The sequence below is a fragment of the Ursus arctos genome, unplaced genomic scaffold (genome assembly GCF_023065955.2).
Source record: "Ursus arctos isolate Adak ecotype North America unplaced genomic scaffold, UrsArc2.0 scaffold_4, whole genome shotgun sequence".
NCBI lineage: Eukaryota > Metazoa > Chordata > Mammalia > Carnivora > Ursidae > Ursus > Ursus arctos.
The window spans coordinates 93,402,147-93,419,254 of record NW_026623056.1 but is presented as its reverse complement, the minus strand read 5'-3'; the positions used below and the strand labels follow the sequence as shown (position 1 = coordinate 93,419,254).

The following is a 17,108-nucleotide window of genomic DNA, read 5'->3' as shown; positions in this document are numbered from 1 at the left end:
CCGGGAGCACCAAGCCCGCAGCACAGGGGGGAGTCACAGGCAGACGGGCAAGCAGAGGCGGCACTCAGGTTCAGTGGTCACACCGCTTTCACTGGACAGTGCCTCCCTCTGAGCAGGAGGGACGTGAGGACCCTTCGTCCACAAGAGGCCCAGAGGGCCCCAACCTCACAGATTCCGCCTGAGTATCTTGAAGTGGCCTTTGGAAAACCCACAGCTTGCAGGCGCCCGAGGGAGGAGGCTGCCACGGCCGCGGGCACCAAGCCCCGACAGGGCCGGACGACGTGGACGGACAGAGACCACATGCACAGGCCTCCAGCCCCCTCTCAGCCACCGGGGACATGAGCGACAGGAGCAGCCTCGGCGGGGTGCTGCTGCCAGGCTCCACAAGCATCGAGAGCCTGAAATAGCTCCTTGCCGCCAAGTCCGGAGTGCCGGGTTTAGAAAGAGTGAGCCACACGCTCAGACAGCACCTCCCACCCCGTCTTCTCCAGCATATGACACTTGTGCCCAAGGAGCAGTCGCCCTCACAAAGGAATGACCCCCAAACGGCCACATAACCCCACATGCCCCATCGGGTCCAAAGGCCGCTGCTGGTGGGCGGCGCTGGAAAGACAGCGTCCCCCCTTGGAAGGCAGGCTCTGGAGCGGCAGGAGAGGAGAGAAGGCTCTCAGGTGGTATCTGGTGGCAAAGGAGACCCGAGGACCTGCCCGCGACCAGACCCAACTCTGCTGGCGGAGGAGCTCCAGGACTGAGGCGGCACACCACCGTCCACACCGGGCCGCCCCCGCTCCGCGCGGCCCTGAAGACCTCCTGCTCGGTGTGCACAGAAGCAGACAGGCATTCCGCAAGCCCTGCAGGAGGCAGCCAGAGCTAGTCCCGGATGGACATTCCCCCAGACAGGGCCAGCGGCTCTACCCGGCCGGCCACGTGAGGAGGGGCCCGTGTGCACGAAGGACAGCGAGGCGGGCTCGGCCTAGGGGCCCGCCGGCCACTCCCTCAAACGGGGCAGGTGGCATCGTTCTGACCAGGTCAGTCTGTGGGCAGAGCCGGGTCACAAACACAAAATCCCATGCAGGGACAGTGGTGTCTGGGTGCAGAAGGAGGCTTTGTCTTTTCTATAAGCACACATGCCTTTCCAATTACGAAGTGTTCCCTTTCACAAAAGCAGTTTCAGAGGGAGGCCAGTCCCTAACTCGCGAGCCTCCGCCAGGACTCAGCCTGGTCGTGTAGGGTGGAGGATTCAGGGCACCCATTCAGGCATCAGCTCAGCTTCATGGAGCCAGGATCTCGCAGAGCACAGGGCGAAAGGGCTTCTTCCACAGCCTGGCCCCTCCTGCTCCCCCCAGGTTCCAGAGCGAGCCCAGATCTGCTCCCCGCCGACTCTCCATGCTCCCCATCTCCTGTGCGTGGAAAGGTCCACTGCAGCAAGACGCTGGCCCCCGAATGGCTGCATGTTCTCCCCCGTGCAGGTGTCAGCCATTCCTAAGACGGTCAAATCCAACAAGCTACTTGAACCGGATGAACACGAGGCTGCCATGCTGCCAGGGAGGGTGCTGCCGTCACAAGCTCCAGGACAGAGGACAGAGTGGCCATGAGCCTCCCTGTCACCTGCCTGGGCCGTGCTCTGCGATCAGAGCTCTACAAGAACGACCTCACAGGGCCTTCCAGCGGCTCTCTTGCAGGGGAGGGAGCCAATTGCAGAAAGCCTCAGGCCGCCAGTGAGAAAACGGTGGGCAGGACGTAACTGAGCAGGCTGGCTCCTGACTGCCTGCCAACACAGCACAGGGGGTCACTGAAGCGTGCACGCCCTGGGACAAACGCAGCAGCACCACAGACAGCTGACGAGATGAAGACAGCCCCCGACAGCAGAGACCGGCCGGGAGCCAGAGCGCACCCACCCCACTGCAGCATGTCCACAGCGCGTCACTCATGAGAGTGCCAGGCTAAAAGGAGCAGAAGAGCTCGGCCTCCCAGGTCCCCAAGGAAGTGACAGAACATCCGACTACAGGAGTGTCCTCACGCCAGCCACTGCCCGCTGTGGCAGGAGGCGGCTCGGGCGCAGGTCGGGGCGCGACAGACGCCCAGAGCTATCTAAGAGCACAAACATGAGCACTCCCAGGGTTTGAGCCTGATCCAGACCTAGACCTGGGGCCTCGCCAACAGGCCCACCAACGCCCGGCAGTGTGGAACCCCAGTGGCCTGGCTGTAGAGTGGGGTACGGTCCTTCCAGTCCCAATCCTGGTCCTCTTTTCCATTGACTGGCAGGACCTTGGGCCTTAGTCCTGCGGGGGGGCTGCCTGGCTCACCCCGATGGTCCCCTTCACTCTCCTGAGGGTGGACACAGGTAGACACTGACTCCCGAGTCTACTCTGAGCCAAGCCAGGGACCCCTGATGGGAAGAAGGAGGGGCCCCGTGCTCAAAGGGGCTGTGGCCCTCGTTGAGGCCCTGGACCCGGTGAGAGTGGTGGTGATGGGTGGTGCCTCCACACTGACTCTGGGAACCCCGGGTGTGCTGGGCATGTCCCATCTCTCCCCCACCCCCAATGTGGGCTGTTGTAGCCCTGCTGGCATTTGGGTCACCAGGGCTGGGCAACAGCATGGGGACAGGGTTTGGGCTGGGGCTCTCAGAGAGGGGCACCCAAGAGAGGGCCTGGAACTGGGCAGGGAGGTCCCTGCCGGAGGGGTACACCCAGCGACTGGCCGGACCCTGCCCGTGGCACCCCTGGGCTCAGGCCCACAGGCACGGCTGTTAGGCAGACATTCACCACACCACACCTACCCTGCTTCAACCCAGGCAAAGACACGTCCTAAAGCCACCAGGCCTGCTCCAGCATGGATTTCAGCCCCCACACCACGCTCAGGGCTGCTGGGACGGGCACAGAGGCTCCGGCTGCTCAGCCTAACACAGGCATGCCCCCCGCAAGCGCAAGAGCTCGATGGGCGGACGGCAAGCTGCGGCCACTCTGGGGTGCTGGGGTGCCGCTGTGCTCCTGGCTCCACACCTCATCCCTCTCAGCACAGACTGTGCACGCAAGTCCTCGCATGGCCGGGCTGCAGCGCCCCTGGGCCTCAGCCAGGTCCTCTCAGGCTTCATCTCCCACGAACAGCCCGTCTAGAGGCTGGAAGTGGGTCTTGGAAACGAAGTGGCTTTGGCTTGTCTCAAACTGGGGAGGAAGGGGAATTCAAACACAGGACCAAGGACTCCCATATTCCTCTTACCCAAAGCCCTGATGACAGAGGGAGTGGGATGCAGGCCCCGTGCCCCACAGCCTCACACCCCTACCCTCTCCAAACCATTCAAGCAGGGCCCTTCCAGGCTGCTTCCTTAACCTTGCCCTTCCCTGCTTCCTGTTGTTAAAATAATGGGCTGGAGGCAGACCAAAGCGCGAGCAGCCCGACAGCAGGCCCCTTCCTGCCCCAGCACCGCGTGACCGTGGGGCCAGATGCCATCAGCATTCCAGCTCGGTGGACCCGCAGCTGCCAGCAGGCCCAGAGCCGAAGACCCTGCCTTCCAACCCTCTGCTTGGTCAGATGAACAGAACTTCGGGCCCTGCAAGTCACCCCCCGAGGCAGTAGGTGCCCCTCCCTGGGACTGGGCAGAGGTGCTCCCTCCCAGGGCCTACACCCATGGCGAGGAACCAAGTAAATGCCCAGGCGACAGCAGAGGGGCTCACAGCCAGCAGCCTGGAGTCACAGGAGACGCAGCCGCCTCCAACGGGCAGAAACCACGCACAGCAACAAGGAAACAGGAAGGCCCTCTGGCTCCCAGACCTGATAACACCACCGCCCACCACAGAGCTCTGGGCTTTTCCTCTTCGAGAGGGCAAGAAGGCCACGGGGGAATCCAACAGCCTCTCGGCCAAAGCAGGCCCCAGGCAGCTACCAGCAAGGCCGCCGGCCTGGTCCACAGAGCAGTAATCCCCTCTCCTTGCTCACTGCACACTCAGGGTGGCATGGGGATAAGTAATGAAAACCTTCTGGGTGGGTCTGGTCTGGCCCCTACTTCACAGCTGGACAGAAAGGGGTGAAAAGTCTTTGAAGGGAGGGCTTTACAAAATCCCTGAAGACGAGCCCCGGAAAGCCACCGGAATCCGTGCACAGGAGCTCCCCTCCTGGAGGCAGGACCAGCCTCTCCAAATCCAGGCTCGGCTGCACAGGAGACGCAGCTTTGCCGCCCTCTGCTGAACAGACTGCATGCCTGCACCTGCTCCAGACAGAGCCAAGGTCACAGCCCTGCAGCCTGGAGCCAGGAGACCAGAGGGCGGGGCCCACATGCTCTGCTCCTGGGGTCCCTGCAGCCTGGAGGCTGGTCTGGCCTGCTCACCGTCGCCACCTCCCTACCCTCTCCGCCACAGCCTAGTCAGCCCCCACAGTACCTCCTGGCAGCCTCCATACCACCCAGCGTGCTGGCCATCCAGTGTGTCCTCTTCCAGGCCTGCCCTTGGGTGTCTGCCTCTCTGGGCTTGAGTCCTGGGGCCAGCGCTGCCTGCCCAGGCCACGGGAGCACTGGTCCAACACCCTGCGGTGCTTATGTGACAACAGACTAGGCTTGTTACCTGCAACCTTCCAGCACGGAAGAATGCAGAACTAGAAAGAGAACTGCAGGGCGGTGTGCTGCGCAGGGGAAGGACGCAGGGGCTAGATCCTCTGGCCCGGCCGTATGCCCTCAAAGACGGATACAGCAGAGCTTCGAAGCCTTGTCACATACAAGTCCATGAGCCCATGGACCCTGACCCTCCGGGCAAAGCCGAGCTCTGCTGCCAGGGGTGGGGGGCCATCTGCAGCAGGAACTGGGGGTGACCTCTGGCTCCCCACCACAGCCTCCTGCCCCCAGGGTGGGAGACGGAGCCACAGCACTGCAGCAGCCCCACAGCCCACCGCAGAGTCCAGCGGGCGCCCCACGGGGAGCTCAGCATCCCTGCCTGGAATCAGAAGGTGGGCCCCAGGAGGCACAGACTTGGCTCACAGGCCAGCAGGATTCCCAAAGGTCTACATACAAACTCAGGGAAGATGCCACCAGCAAAGCATCCACAAGGTCAAAGAGGCCCCTTGGGTGTGAGCACTAGTCCACACCAGGGGAGCCACACACGTGCACACGGTGGGACGTACAACAGGCTGAGCCCCCCCACCCGGAGGCAGGCAGCAGTTCTACCTGTGACTCGGCCCAGGGCAAGGACTCTGGAGGGACGAGTTTGCGCTAATCCAGGCCGAAAGGCACCCCCACCTTTCTGGCCCAGCAGGTGACTGAGCAGCAGCTGAGTCCTCAGAAGCCACCTTCCACAGGACCCGCAGCTGCCTCAGGCCACCAGCCGCCACTCAAACCTGGGGAGGGAGCCACAAAGCGTGTCGTCCCCCTGTAGGATCCAGGGCACCGGCAGGTCGGGGGACAAGGTGATGCGGGCCAAGACGGAAGAGCTGCTGGCAAAGAGGGCGGCACGGCGTCAGGGAGGCCAAAACCCCGCCACCGGAGCTGTCTGGACACGTCAGGCCGGCAGGGAAGGGGCTGTGGCTTCAGCAGCACCAGCTGGGCACTGACAAAATCAAGCACCCTGTCAGACACTCGTATCTACTAACTACCTTCAGCAAAAACTGGCCAAACCCCAAAGGCAAACAGTATTACCGCTTCCCTTCCACAGACGTACCACCGAGGCCCAGAGCAGACCCAGCGCCCTGCCCGAAAGCTGCCAGCGCGTGAGGCTCCTGAGCGCACACTCCTACCCACCAGCAGCTCGGCCCCAGGCTACCTGCCCATTTCAGGGTCCCCAGGACCCAGGCCTCTCCCCGGGGCCCTCTCGGTTCTCCCGAGCGCTGAGCTCCACACCCCAGAGTCCAGGCCCTTTCATTCTGTAAATATTGTTTAATTTTCTGTATGTTATGACTTTGGACATCCTAAAAATACACCTTCCTGGCTGAGGAGAGACACCCCCCCCACTCCAGACCAAGCAATTCCCGTCTTCGGCCTCCTAACCCCCTCCCTGGCGCCCCCACCTGTGTGGCCTGTGTGCTGTGCCCTGGGCTCCAGGACCTGAAGAGTGAAACATACTTTTCTCCTAAGCTTTTTCTCACTAAGCTTCTCCTCCCTCTTCTTGTGACCCCTTCTGACTGCCCATCCCATAAAGACACCCTAGCACCTTCCTTCCTTTCCCCTCCCCTCCTTCTCCCCACCTCTCCTTGGCAGTTCAGGCTCACATCACCCAGACTTTCACTGTTCCCTTTGCTAGGAAGTAACGTCTTGCTCCTTCTGGGTGGTCATGCTTTCTGTGGTGGTCTGGAATTATCTAAAAAGCCCTGGTACTCCATTCGAAGGCAAGAGGTGACTGAGTTCTGGCCCCTCGGCAGAGACCCGAGCGCAAGGCCCCCGATCCGCTGCAGGCCAGCTGAGGCTGCGAGGCGCTACCACTCCCGGGGCTCCCGCAGGACTGCCGTGGCTGAGAGCACCCAGTCAGACCAGGAAGGACATGCTCACGCAGAGCTAAGAACCGAGAGGACCGGGCTGGACCCGAGAAAAGACGGGAGAGGCTTCTGTGCTCCTCTAGCCGCCAAACAGGACCCACTAGGCTCCTGGCCAGTATCCTGATAGGGCAGCATCAGAGACCACTGGAGGGGGTGGAAACAAGGTCCAGCAGGTCTCGGTGGGGTTCCCGTGATCCCGGTGCTGGCTGGGGACCACCCTAAGGAGGGGCACACAGCCTCAGCGGCTCTCTCTGCACAGGAGAGATGGAAAGGGGAGGGAAGGAGTGAGGGGAGAGGCGACTGGGACCATGCCCTGCAGGGAACAGTGCCAGAGGGAGGCCCCACTGTCACTCCCAGTCCCAGGTGGGGCCACATCTCTCTGAGCTCAGCGAAGGGAGGGTCCAGCCCCGACACCATCACTTCTCCTCCTGTGCCATCATTGTGAAGGGGGACAAAGTATGCCGGCCCCTCCCAGACATGGGAGCACTGCCTGGCCACCATGGAGAGAGGAGCTCCAGGCAACTTCCAGGCAGGCCACGGGGCACACCCGCCCAGCAGATGTCACGCTTGCCAGACAGCCGAAGTTCAACACACACTCCAAAACCCAACAGCCAACACTGTGTATCACCAGTGGTCCAATGCCGGACCTACAACTGCACACGAAGGCTCTGTCCCCTCCACTCCCACCGAACCGTTCGGGGACACTGCAGCATAGACGGCTTCTCCGCTCTTTGCCCTGGGTCCTCACCTGAAGCCAGCCCCTCACCGGGACCCCACTACAGGCAGGCCAGAGGCAGGCTCAGGACTAGGGACCCCGGTGCCCATGGAGAGCCCAGCCGAGCTCTAGCCTGCCAGGCCCACCCTCTCAGGTAAGTGGGAACCTGTGTGCACTTCCACGGACACGACTGTTACTGAGAGCTGTCTGTCAGCAGCTACAGGAACAAAAGCCACATGATACTACCTCCACCACGCCCCTGGAGGGAGGGCACAAGCGCCCGGCGCCCATCACCGCAGCAACAGGTCTGGCTGGGCTCAGTCATTCCGGGCTGCGCGCCCCCGCTGCCTTGGGCCGCACGGCGCCAGCTGCTCAGCGGCAGATCTGAGGCTCTCTTGGAAGGACGACCATGGGAGCACGCGCCAAGCAGTCCCATCTCCCGCCTGGCTGCCCGCCCACCCTGCAGAGGGCTCAGCCTGTGCGGAGCCAGACCAGGGCCAGACCAGTACGAGAGCCCATCCCACGGGCAGAAGGCAACCAGCCTCACAGCCGCCAGGAAGGCAGGCGGGCCAGGGAGAGGCCACAGGTGGCACGCAGGAGGGGGACACTGTCGGAAGACAGCATCTGTCAGCTCTCTGAAGGAGTAACTTGGTAGGCGATTTAAAAACTCTAGAAGAGCTAACCTGTACAATCAGACAGCTCTCATCCAAGGCTAAGGAAAGTGGTAAAAACCGTCTGCATAGAGAGACCAGAAGAGAACGGTGAACACACAGAGAACCGCTGGATCACGCTGGTCAACACAAAAGCCTGAGCGCCTGTGGCCTCCAGGCACAGCCCCGCCCCGGCCCCCCGGTCCCTGCGGGGGCACAGGGGCCCACACCAGGGCAGCACACAGACCGAGCTGCAATCTGCTGTGCGGTGTGCATCCTCAGAAACAGTCAGCAGGAGGGTCTGCGAGGGACGAGAACGTGCTCCCCCAGAACGTGCCACTCTGGCCGCCACAAGGATTCCTTGGAGCTGGAGGCAAACGGGATCAACAGATGCGGAAGGCAGCCCTCCCACGGCTTCCCTCATCTGACTAAAGCAGAAAATTCTGACAATGACTGCCTGGGTCCCTGTCGGCGGACGTCTTCGGACCGTGAAGACGATGGGAAATCAACACCTAGATGCACCTGTGCCAGCGGACCTCCCCCCCCCCCCCCAAGTCCCCTGAGATTCACCTGTCTGAGCCCTTGGGAGCCTACAGAATTCACCTTCTATGCTAAGACCCACAGAAGCCTCAGTTCCAACTGCCCCTTGGAGTTTCCGCTCAAAGAGGCTTCTCCCAGAAGATACACTGTTTTTCTCTAGTTTGCCTGTCTTCTGTTAGTTTACTTAGCAGGCTCCTGGCCAAGAACCCAGGGGCGGGCTCCCGCTACAGATTTCAATGTACTAAGAAGCGCAAGGAGATGGGGATGGGCACATCTCCCCTGCGAAACAATAAAACCCCCAAAGCGAGGTGTAAACAGCATAACCCCAAACAAAGGGCTTGATATCAACCACAGCTGTGAAATAATTACAACTTACAACCTTAAGAACGGCTTACAAACAGGAGATGTAAACCTGGAATGATATTAAAAACCAGGAAGCCATATAATTACCCAACAAGAGAACACTTCGATTGGACAGAGTTCCACGGGGCCACAGAGATCAGTGGTTACAGCAGCACGGCTAGAAGGCAGCTACTTACAACTTCCAAGACTGAAAGGCAGAGCTGGCTTACAGACCATACGGCCCTGCCCTGCACAGGCTCACAGGCCGCCAACTGTGAGTGCACAGCTCCGGGGACCACAGAGAGGCCTCTCTCCAGGCGGCGGTAGTGGCAGCGGGGACAGCGGTGGCGTGCCCTGCCCAGGCCAGAGCCCACCGCACACAAGTGCTGGTGACCAGCAGCAGCCTGTCAGAGAAACAAGCAGCAAAGTCCCAAATGCAGGAAGTACACTGGGAAAAATGACCTGCGCCACATCATAAGACATGAAGGAAAAAGTGGGGCAGGAGCTGCGAGGACCGGTGGCCTCGTGTGCACGCTGATTTCTGCAAAGAAATTTTTAGGTGACCACGACAATGTAAGCACCCCGTGCTTATATGATGATAAGGACAACGACTGACTGATTTAGGTGTGACAGCGGTATTGTACATTTATGTTTTAAGAGCCCCATGAATACATATTAAAAGAATTTACGAGTAAAACACTGTTTGCTTCAAAATAATCCAGTGTGTGTTGAAAGAGGGTGATGGGTACAAGGGATATCTTTACATCCTTTTCTACTTTAGTACACCTTAAAATTTCTCCATTGGACAAAAAACCTTTGAAACACGTACAAGTGAGCTGAAACTCACCCTGGCCCACACATGAGTATGTTAAACCCGGCCTGGGGCCAGAGCTGTGAACACACGGACCTTAGCCACGCATTCTCACCTCTCCTAATGGAAGCCACACTCCTCGTGTCCGGGTCCAGCTTCTGCACCAAGACTCCGGGGTCTATCTTAGTTCCGGCAAAAACGTCAGTGTTCATGAAAGCCCATTCCTAAAAAGGAAAGAAGATATAAGATTTCTCTGTGGCTCCAGAGTACAACGCGAGGCTGGTCACGGAGCAGGGAGAGACCCCGGAAGGGCCTCTCGATGAGCCAGGCTGGGCCAGCTCCTCCATGGAGAGCCAGGGGAGGTAACCCCCGCCTACCCAGAGCTGAGCCCAGGGCCCTGGGAACCTAAGGCAGCACTCCCGCCCGCCCGCCTCAAACCGCCAAACATGCTTTGCTCCTGGTGTGAGGCCCACCTTAGCCCAGACTCAGGATGGGTAGTGGTTATGAACATTCAGAAGCACTGTGACAGGAACCAGATTTCCCCCTTGAACCTGCACCATCTTCTTCCCACAGCACTGTCCCACCTCAGCAGTCTCTCCCCAGGCCTGCCTCCGACCCACACTCATACCACAGTGAGACTCCAAAACCCTCCCAGTCACTGCCAATCACACTGTGCTGAGCCAGAGCCCACCTCCCAGGCCCATGTGGCTCATGACATGTCCAAGCTCCAGGACGGGGACCCTGGAGGGACTGCAGCATCAACCCCCAGGGGAGTCACAGACCGAGACAGGACTGCGGTGAGCAGAAACCAGCCTGAGTGCCTGCAACCCAGAGCTCGCACAGAGCACCTGAACAAGAAGCCCACGCTCCTCGGAAGCTCCCAGGGTGGGAGGGAAAGTCGGTCAGCAAGAGACATCAGAAAATTCACAGGGGGCAGTGCTGGAGCCTGGGAGGCAGCTGGGAGGACCAAGCAGGGAAGGCCTCCCCAGCTGAGCCCTCCTACCAAGGAGGAGCCACAGGAGACCAGGGGCAGTGTGCAGACCCAGGCCGCCCACGGCGGTGTGCACACAGCCAATCCTCACCTCTTTTCACGTGGCCATTCAGACACTGTCCACAGTGGCGCTTCACACCTCGTTGCTTCAAACTTCTGGAACCTACTATAACAGGTATTGACATTACGAGGCTGCGGTGTCTTTTGAGGTGTGCAATGTCATTATGTGACGAGAAACCAGTGGCCTGTGTCACTGCCTATTCCGTGTCAGGGTGCAGCAACTGTAATCTTCGTCTCTCCTCAAGGTTTTCTTCTGCTTCCTTCTCTTCTACAGTCCAGACATCCCTACTCCACAGTCTGCATCTGGTAATCCAACTTTTGGCCCTCACAGCATCTAATTCCAATGCCGATGCTTATTCTCTGTGGGCTGTTTCCTTCTAACCTGGCTGCAGTCCCGAATCCAGCAGGATTCTACCCGCAGGGGGAATCGCACCTGGTCTGACCAGCCCAGGCATGGAGAGCCAGGGCTGCAGGGAGACCCTGCTCAGATGGGCAGGAGAGGGGTGCGGCAGACGATCTGCCAGCAACCATTTAGCTAAATCTCATCACGAACTAAAGACCTATGGCTTAGGAGCTATGCCCTGTTCTCCAACCCCTCCTTACAGAAACTCCCTTGGGAGCTCTACTCCTCTGCCCCAGCGGCCAGCGACCCCTCCACCATGTGCCACGGGCTCCAGTCCAAGAAGGTGAGCCAGAGGATGAGGCTCCCTTCCCCCAACTCGCCCCCACCTGCTGAGCAGAAGCTCCACCTCAGGCGGGGAGGGCTGGGAACAGCAATCTCACCTCTCACCCCAGCTTCTGTAGGGCAGAGGTACTAACGAGCCAGGAAGACTAGGGGCCACCTCCTCGGGCCAGGGTAGGGTGTCTCTCTGGGGTGACGAAAATGTTCTGAAATTTGTAGTGACGACTGCAATCCTCTGCGAATACACTAAAAAATGCCCACTGAATTGTCCACTTCAAACGAGCCAATTCTACGACACGCAAATGACATTTGAAGAGTTTCCATGAAAACCAGGGCGCCGGTGCCAGACCCCGTGTTAAAGCATCAGCTCCTCCATCGGCAGCTGAGCGTGCCGGGTCATTTCTCAGCAGCAAACAGGGTTAGGGCCGTCCGGAAGTCGTAAAGTCGTGGCCGACCAAGCACTTACTACTACACCCGGCGTCCACGTGCGCAGGGCTCGTACCCCCGCCCCCCCGACCCGCGCGGTGCGGTCCGCTCGCCAGCCCCCGGCTCACCCGCAGCGCGCACCGGGAGAAAGGGCGCGAAGCCCCGGTCCCGGGGTCCCGGCCGCACCCCCACCGAACCCGAAAGCAGCAGGCGCAGCGCGGCCCCGGGAGGAGGAGGGACGGACGGACGGACGCGCGCACACATGGAGCGGGCCTCTCTCCCGCTCGCTGCCCCGCTGCCAGCCTCCCTGACGCCGCGCGGCCCCCACTCCCGGGGGCGGCCCCCACGCCCGGAGACGCCCACCGCACCGCCACTCACCTTCGCGCCGACCCCGCCGGCCGCCGCCTGCGCCGGGGCCGCCTGCCGCGCCGGAGGCGCGGGGTCGGGCGGAGCCTGCCCCGCGGGCCTCACCGCCGCCTGGTGCACGCGGGCCCGCAGGCCCCGCACCTTCCCCATGCTCCCGCGAACCCCGCCGGAAGCCTTGCGACGCGCGCGAACCGCCGGCCGGAAGCTGGTCCTGCGCGCGGGCGGCCCGGGCGGAAACGGGAGCCGGGTGGCTGGGGTCCGGGCTCCTCCGGTGCCGCCAAGCAGGAGCCTGGGCGGGGGCGGGGCTAGGACGCGCGGCCCCGCCCCACCGGCCCCGCAGGTGTGGGAAATGTGTGCGGTCCAGGCGGCCGTCCGCGACCGGGGGCAAGGATAGACACAGCCTGCACGGGCACCAAGCATGTTGGACACACACGAGTGTGTTGGCCACACAGCCCCGTGCCTTTCAGAACGCGGCCTCAGAGGACGGGGGCGTGCGGGCCTGCGTGTGGTGAGAAGCGCAGCCCATCTGCAGTGAAGCACCCGGGCACGAAGGGGAGCCCCCACACCCTTGATCCCCCTAGTCCGTGTGCTGTCACTAACTCTGATCGAACACTGAGCCTTTCATTTACTCCGAACGATCCCCGGAAACTGGTGTGACGCGCGGTTCAGCCCCAGGGCGGAGCGGGCTGCAGGCTGGAAGCCCTGCTCTTGGGACTCCGCGGCTGCTTGCTGTGCCCCGGGACGGGGCGGGACGGGTCTGTACAGGAAGGCGACCTGGCGGCGGGCCTGACTCCCATGCTCATGGAGCCCGTTGTGCTGCTGGGGACGCAAAGCTGACGAATCTAGAACAAAGTACAGTACCAAACGGGCTGTGGTTGGGGCCATGCGGGAGTCCAGACTCAGCCAGGGCACTGGCCACACTGTACCCCCTACACTGGGTCCCAGCACCCACGGCTCAACCCCGGCGGGGAGCCCAGTGGAAGCCCACCCACCCAGACGGGTCTGGGAGAGGAAGAGCCAGCCACAGGCCGAGCTGCTGCTACTTCTCCGGAGATTGGACAGACGACCACAACAGCCGCTTAAGGCCAAGGTGATCGATCCGTGATTGACTCAAGGCCACATAACCGGCTGGAATTGGTGTCCACTTACACAGCTTTATTGAGGATGTGATATTCTAGAAAAGGCAGACCATGGCAAGTCAACACACCCTGCCTGGGTCGGTAGCAGGTCTGTTCGGGGCATCCTTGGCCAGGCTGTGCAGGAGCCGACCTACCCAGTCCCAGAATGTCCCAACAGGGAATGAGGCCATCTGTAGATGAAGCAGGCACCTCAGAGGCATCAGGCCAGAACATACAGGGGTGACTTCACGGCACGGATCTAGGCTGAAGCCGCAGGGAAATGTCCCTGGAAGAAACCCCAGAAGACCCTCTCAGGCTTGACAACCCCACACTGTAAGAGCTGCCAACATGGATGTCTGACCGGCATCTGCCAGACCAGGTTGATCAAAAGGAGAGACCAGCTTCCTCTGGCTAGAACCTCTTGCAAGGCTGTGAGCAGCACTGCTTATACTTAGCACCTGGTCAGCTCGAGGCCTGCTGGACAGCTTCACTTTCAGGGTTGGCTTTTTGCCTCTTCTGTGCAGTGCAAGTTTTCTCAATAAAAGGAAAACAGTGTCCAACAAAATGGATCAGCTAGGAGTTTTTTAAAGTCCTGGGCCATGTTCTCTTTCCACCTGTCCCATGAGCCCCCTGGGTGACCTCCTCCTATCCACGCTTTCCGTGCCCTACCCTGCTATCCTGACATTTCCTTCTGCAGCTGGATCTCTCCATCTCCACCTGAATATTTAGTGAAAATCTCAAAACAGAATTCTTGGTGCGAATCCCAATCTGGCCCCATGCCCCAGCAGCATATTTGCCTTCCAAAGAATGGCACTGTGACCCACCCAGCTGCCCAAGCCAAAAACCAAGGCGTCATCTTCGCTGGCTCCCTGGTTCCTGTCACATTCAATCCAGCAGCCCCCTATCTCTACCCCCAAACTCCCCCAGCCCCACCCCGGGGTCTCCAGCCCTGGCCTCCTCAGCGGTCTCCCTGCCCTCTAGCCATACCCTTGGCCCTCCTGGAGTCCCTCTCTGCTTACAGCACCCCCATCTCCCCAGAGAGCCCTGGAAAGGCTACCCCGCTGGCCCTACCCTACCCGGGAGGCCCCGCCCCATCTGCTCTGCCCTCCCCAGCGCTCAGCCGCGTCCCGGGGCGTCCCCTCCCAGCGGATTCTATGCTTTTTCTTGGACTCATTCTTTTGTCGCCCGAGGGCGCTCGCGGCCCGAGGTGGGCGCACTCTGGGTTTCTGGGTTTCCGGGCGGAGCTGGGCTCGCCGCGGGGCTGCGGGAGAATTCGTGTCCCCGCGCCTGCTGCCCTCCGGCCTCCGCCCGCGCGGACTGCACACAGGCCGTCTCAAGACCGCTGCGCGCCGAGGCCTGGGGTCAGCCGCGGAAGGATGGCCTCCAGGAGGTGCAGACTCCCCCGGGGCCCTCAGTGAGGGACTTCCTACTGAAGGACCGGGTTCCGCAGACCCCACCAAGCTGCGTGTGAGAGGGGCCAGCGACCGCTCCCGGTCGGGCAGCCCCTTGCAGCTCCGACGCCGCCTGCACCCAGTCACAGTCCTGGGATTTGGACTCCCAACCCTGCCTGGCCCTGGGCCGCTGCCCTAACCCTGCACTCGCCAAGTGCCCAGTGTCAGCACTTCCTTCCAGGGGTGGTCATGGAGCGGGGGGAGGGGTGGGATGGCCGCCAGGCTCCCCCGTGCAGCGCCCAGCCCGGCGAACCCGGCTCCAGATAAATTCTCCCCAGCGCTCCTCACTCAGCCCTGGGAATGTGTGCTCTCAGCCCGTCTCCGCCCCTCTCCCTGAACACTCTGCTCCCTTCAGCCCCTTCCTGGCCTGAGTCCCAGTCTCAGGGTGCCCCCAGGCCTCGCTCCAGGAAGGAAGGCCGTGCTCACACACCCAGACAGCCGGCCAGGCTTGGGCTTGACTTGGGCAAGGTAGGAACATCTGGCCCTGTTTCCCCATCTCTGCAATGGGGGTGCCAGTGCGGGGTTCTTGGGGAGACAGGTAGAGCCCCAGAAGTGCCTGCAGGCAGTGCGCTCAGTAGGTTCCAGGGTCCCGGAAAAGGTAGGCAGCAAATGCAGCCTGGTTCGCGGCTCAGGGAGGGCTGTGGGGACGTCCGTCGTGATGTCGGCGTGGGGTTGGCAGAGGCAAAACCCTGAGTGCACCCCAGCCCATCCTGCCCCGCCCAGGTGCTCGAGGGCGAAGGGATGGGAGGGCGTTTTCTGTCCCCCTCCTCCATCTTCCAGACCCTCCCTAGCGTTCTGGACTGAGCGGCTCGGGGAAGGACGTGCCCGCTGCAGGGCGTGCGGCTAAGACCTGCCCCACTCAGCGCCCAGTGGACTCGATTCACTGGCTACAAATCGGGAGACTAAGGCAGGCGCCAAGTCCCGCCGCCCTCTGCCTGGCCTGGTTTCTCGGTGAGGAGCGCCGAGGCCACGCCCAGAACCTTCACCGAGACCCCGAGGGGACGGCCCGGAGAGGGGCTGCGGGCAGGGGATGGGGGTCGTCCGCGCCGCGTAGACGCGCTGGCATCTGGGCGCAGTTGCCTCTCGGTCGTGCTATCCCACCGAGGCGACCCCGGCTCCCGGCGGGTGGGGACGCGGCATGCTGGGCCGACAACAGAGAGCTGGGTTCGTGGTCGCCTCCACCCCTGTGACCCTTGGCTTTGCTTCAGGGACTCCTGAGGTTAAAAATGGTCGGTTGGAATCTCTGCGGGGCCATTTGTCGTCCGAACGTCTCCATAACCAGACGAATTTCCGGGAATCGGGCACACACGCCTGCCTCGTGGCTCCTGGAGAGCGCGGCGGGTCCCCAGCCTGGGCGCGCAGGTGCCGCGGGGTGGACCGTCCGCGCTTATCCGCGCCCAGGAATGCGACAGGAAGCTCAGATGCAAACAATTCGGGGCTGTGCAGTTCCCGAATTTGGAAACTTTTTGGGTAAAAACAATGTGCTCGACTCACTGCATGATGCCGGGGGCGATCGGAGGAAGTGGTGAAGAAGGGGTGGGAGGAAGAGGCCCAGGGAAGTCGCGATTTCACCAGCGCGCTCTGCCCGCGGGGGTGCCGGGTGGGGCCCGCGGCCTCCCTCCAGGGGCGGTCCCAGAGCCCCAGGCCCCGAACTTCCAACTTTGTTTTTCGCCTCTCCTTCCAGCGCCCCCCACCCCGCCCCACAACCCACCCCCCCAGCCAGGTAGAGAACCCTTTCCAACGTTTGTTTTACTCCGGTCTGATTATCTCAGTTTATAGTTAACATCCTTTTCTGATTTTTCTACGTGGCTATCGTAAGCAATTTGGAAAATACAGAAAACGACTTTAAACAGCTAAAATCCCTTTGATCCCCTTGCCCAGAGGCGCCTGGCCAAGAACAGCCAGTGCCTCCCAGCACCCCTTCCTCCCCTGCCTGGGTCTTGCAGACTTTTTGACTTGGAATTTTCACGTTGCTCAGGAGTGAGAAGGGTCAGGTCTCCCTGGCGCTCACCCAGCACACAGCCCTGGGTCTCAGTCCAGCCCCCCTCCTACCCATGTGACCTTCAGCGGGCAATTCCCTGCGTGAATGGGGTCACACCCAGATGAGGGCAAATGTTCCAAACGCACCCCAACCTCAGCCTCACCCCAGCTTAGCCAGCCCCTGGGTGCTTTGCCATCAGAATGGGATTTTCCTCTCCTATCCCTCCCCTGTGTCTTATTCACCAGCCCTAATGGGCTGGGCCCTGGCCACCTGGCCCTGACCCCTGCCCCACCTCCACCTTTCCAGGCTCTGCCGAGAGCTTCAGGTTTTTCATCTCAGTGTCCTGAGAGGAGGACCCTTCACCCCCACCTTTCAGGAACTGGGCTAAGGCCTTGCAGCTACCTGCCCAGCAAGTGCCTGGGACTGCAGCGCAGGGTTCCCAGAGCCCAGGCAAGTGGCCCACCACCGCTCACCTGCCCCGCTCCTCTGTGGGCCACAAGCAAGACTGACCATGGGGCCCCA

At 61.5% G+C, this 17,108-nt stretch overlaps 1 protein-coding gene across 5 annotated transcripts in view; it reads right to left on the bottom strand.

The window, feature by feature from the left end:
* Positions 1-12,224, bottom strand: part of SLX9 (SLX9 ribosome biogenesis factor) — a 35,247-nt gene extending 23,023 nt beyond the window's left edge. For 3 of the 5 annotated variants that reach the window (XM_026492181.4, XM_026492260.4, XM_044386460.3), the window contains exons 1-2: positions 12,049-12,224; positions 9,627-9,735 (exon numbers count right to left, since the gene is read on the bottom strand). In XM_026492181.4, coding sequence (XP_026347966.2) covers positions 9,627-9,735; positions 12,049-12,186 — 247 coding nt within the window. In that variant the 5' untranslated portion in view covers positions 12,187-12,224. Of the gene's footprint in view, positions 1-9,626; positions 9,736-10,593; positions 11,710-12,048 lie in introns of those variants that run through there. The other 2 variants (XM_026492404.4, XM_026492329.4) reach the window with 2 other exon arrangements.
* Positions 12,225-17,108: the final 4,884 nt, after the last annotated feature.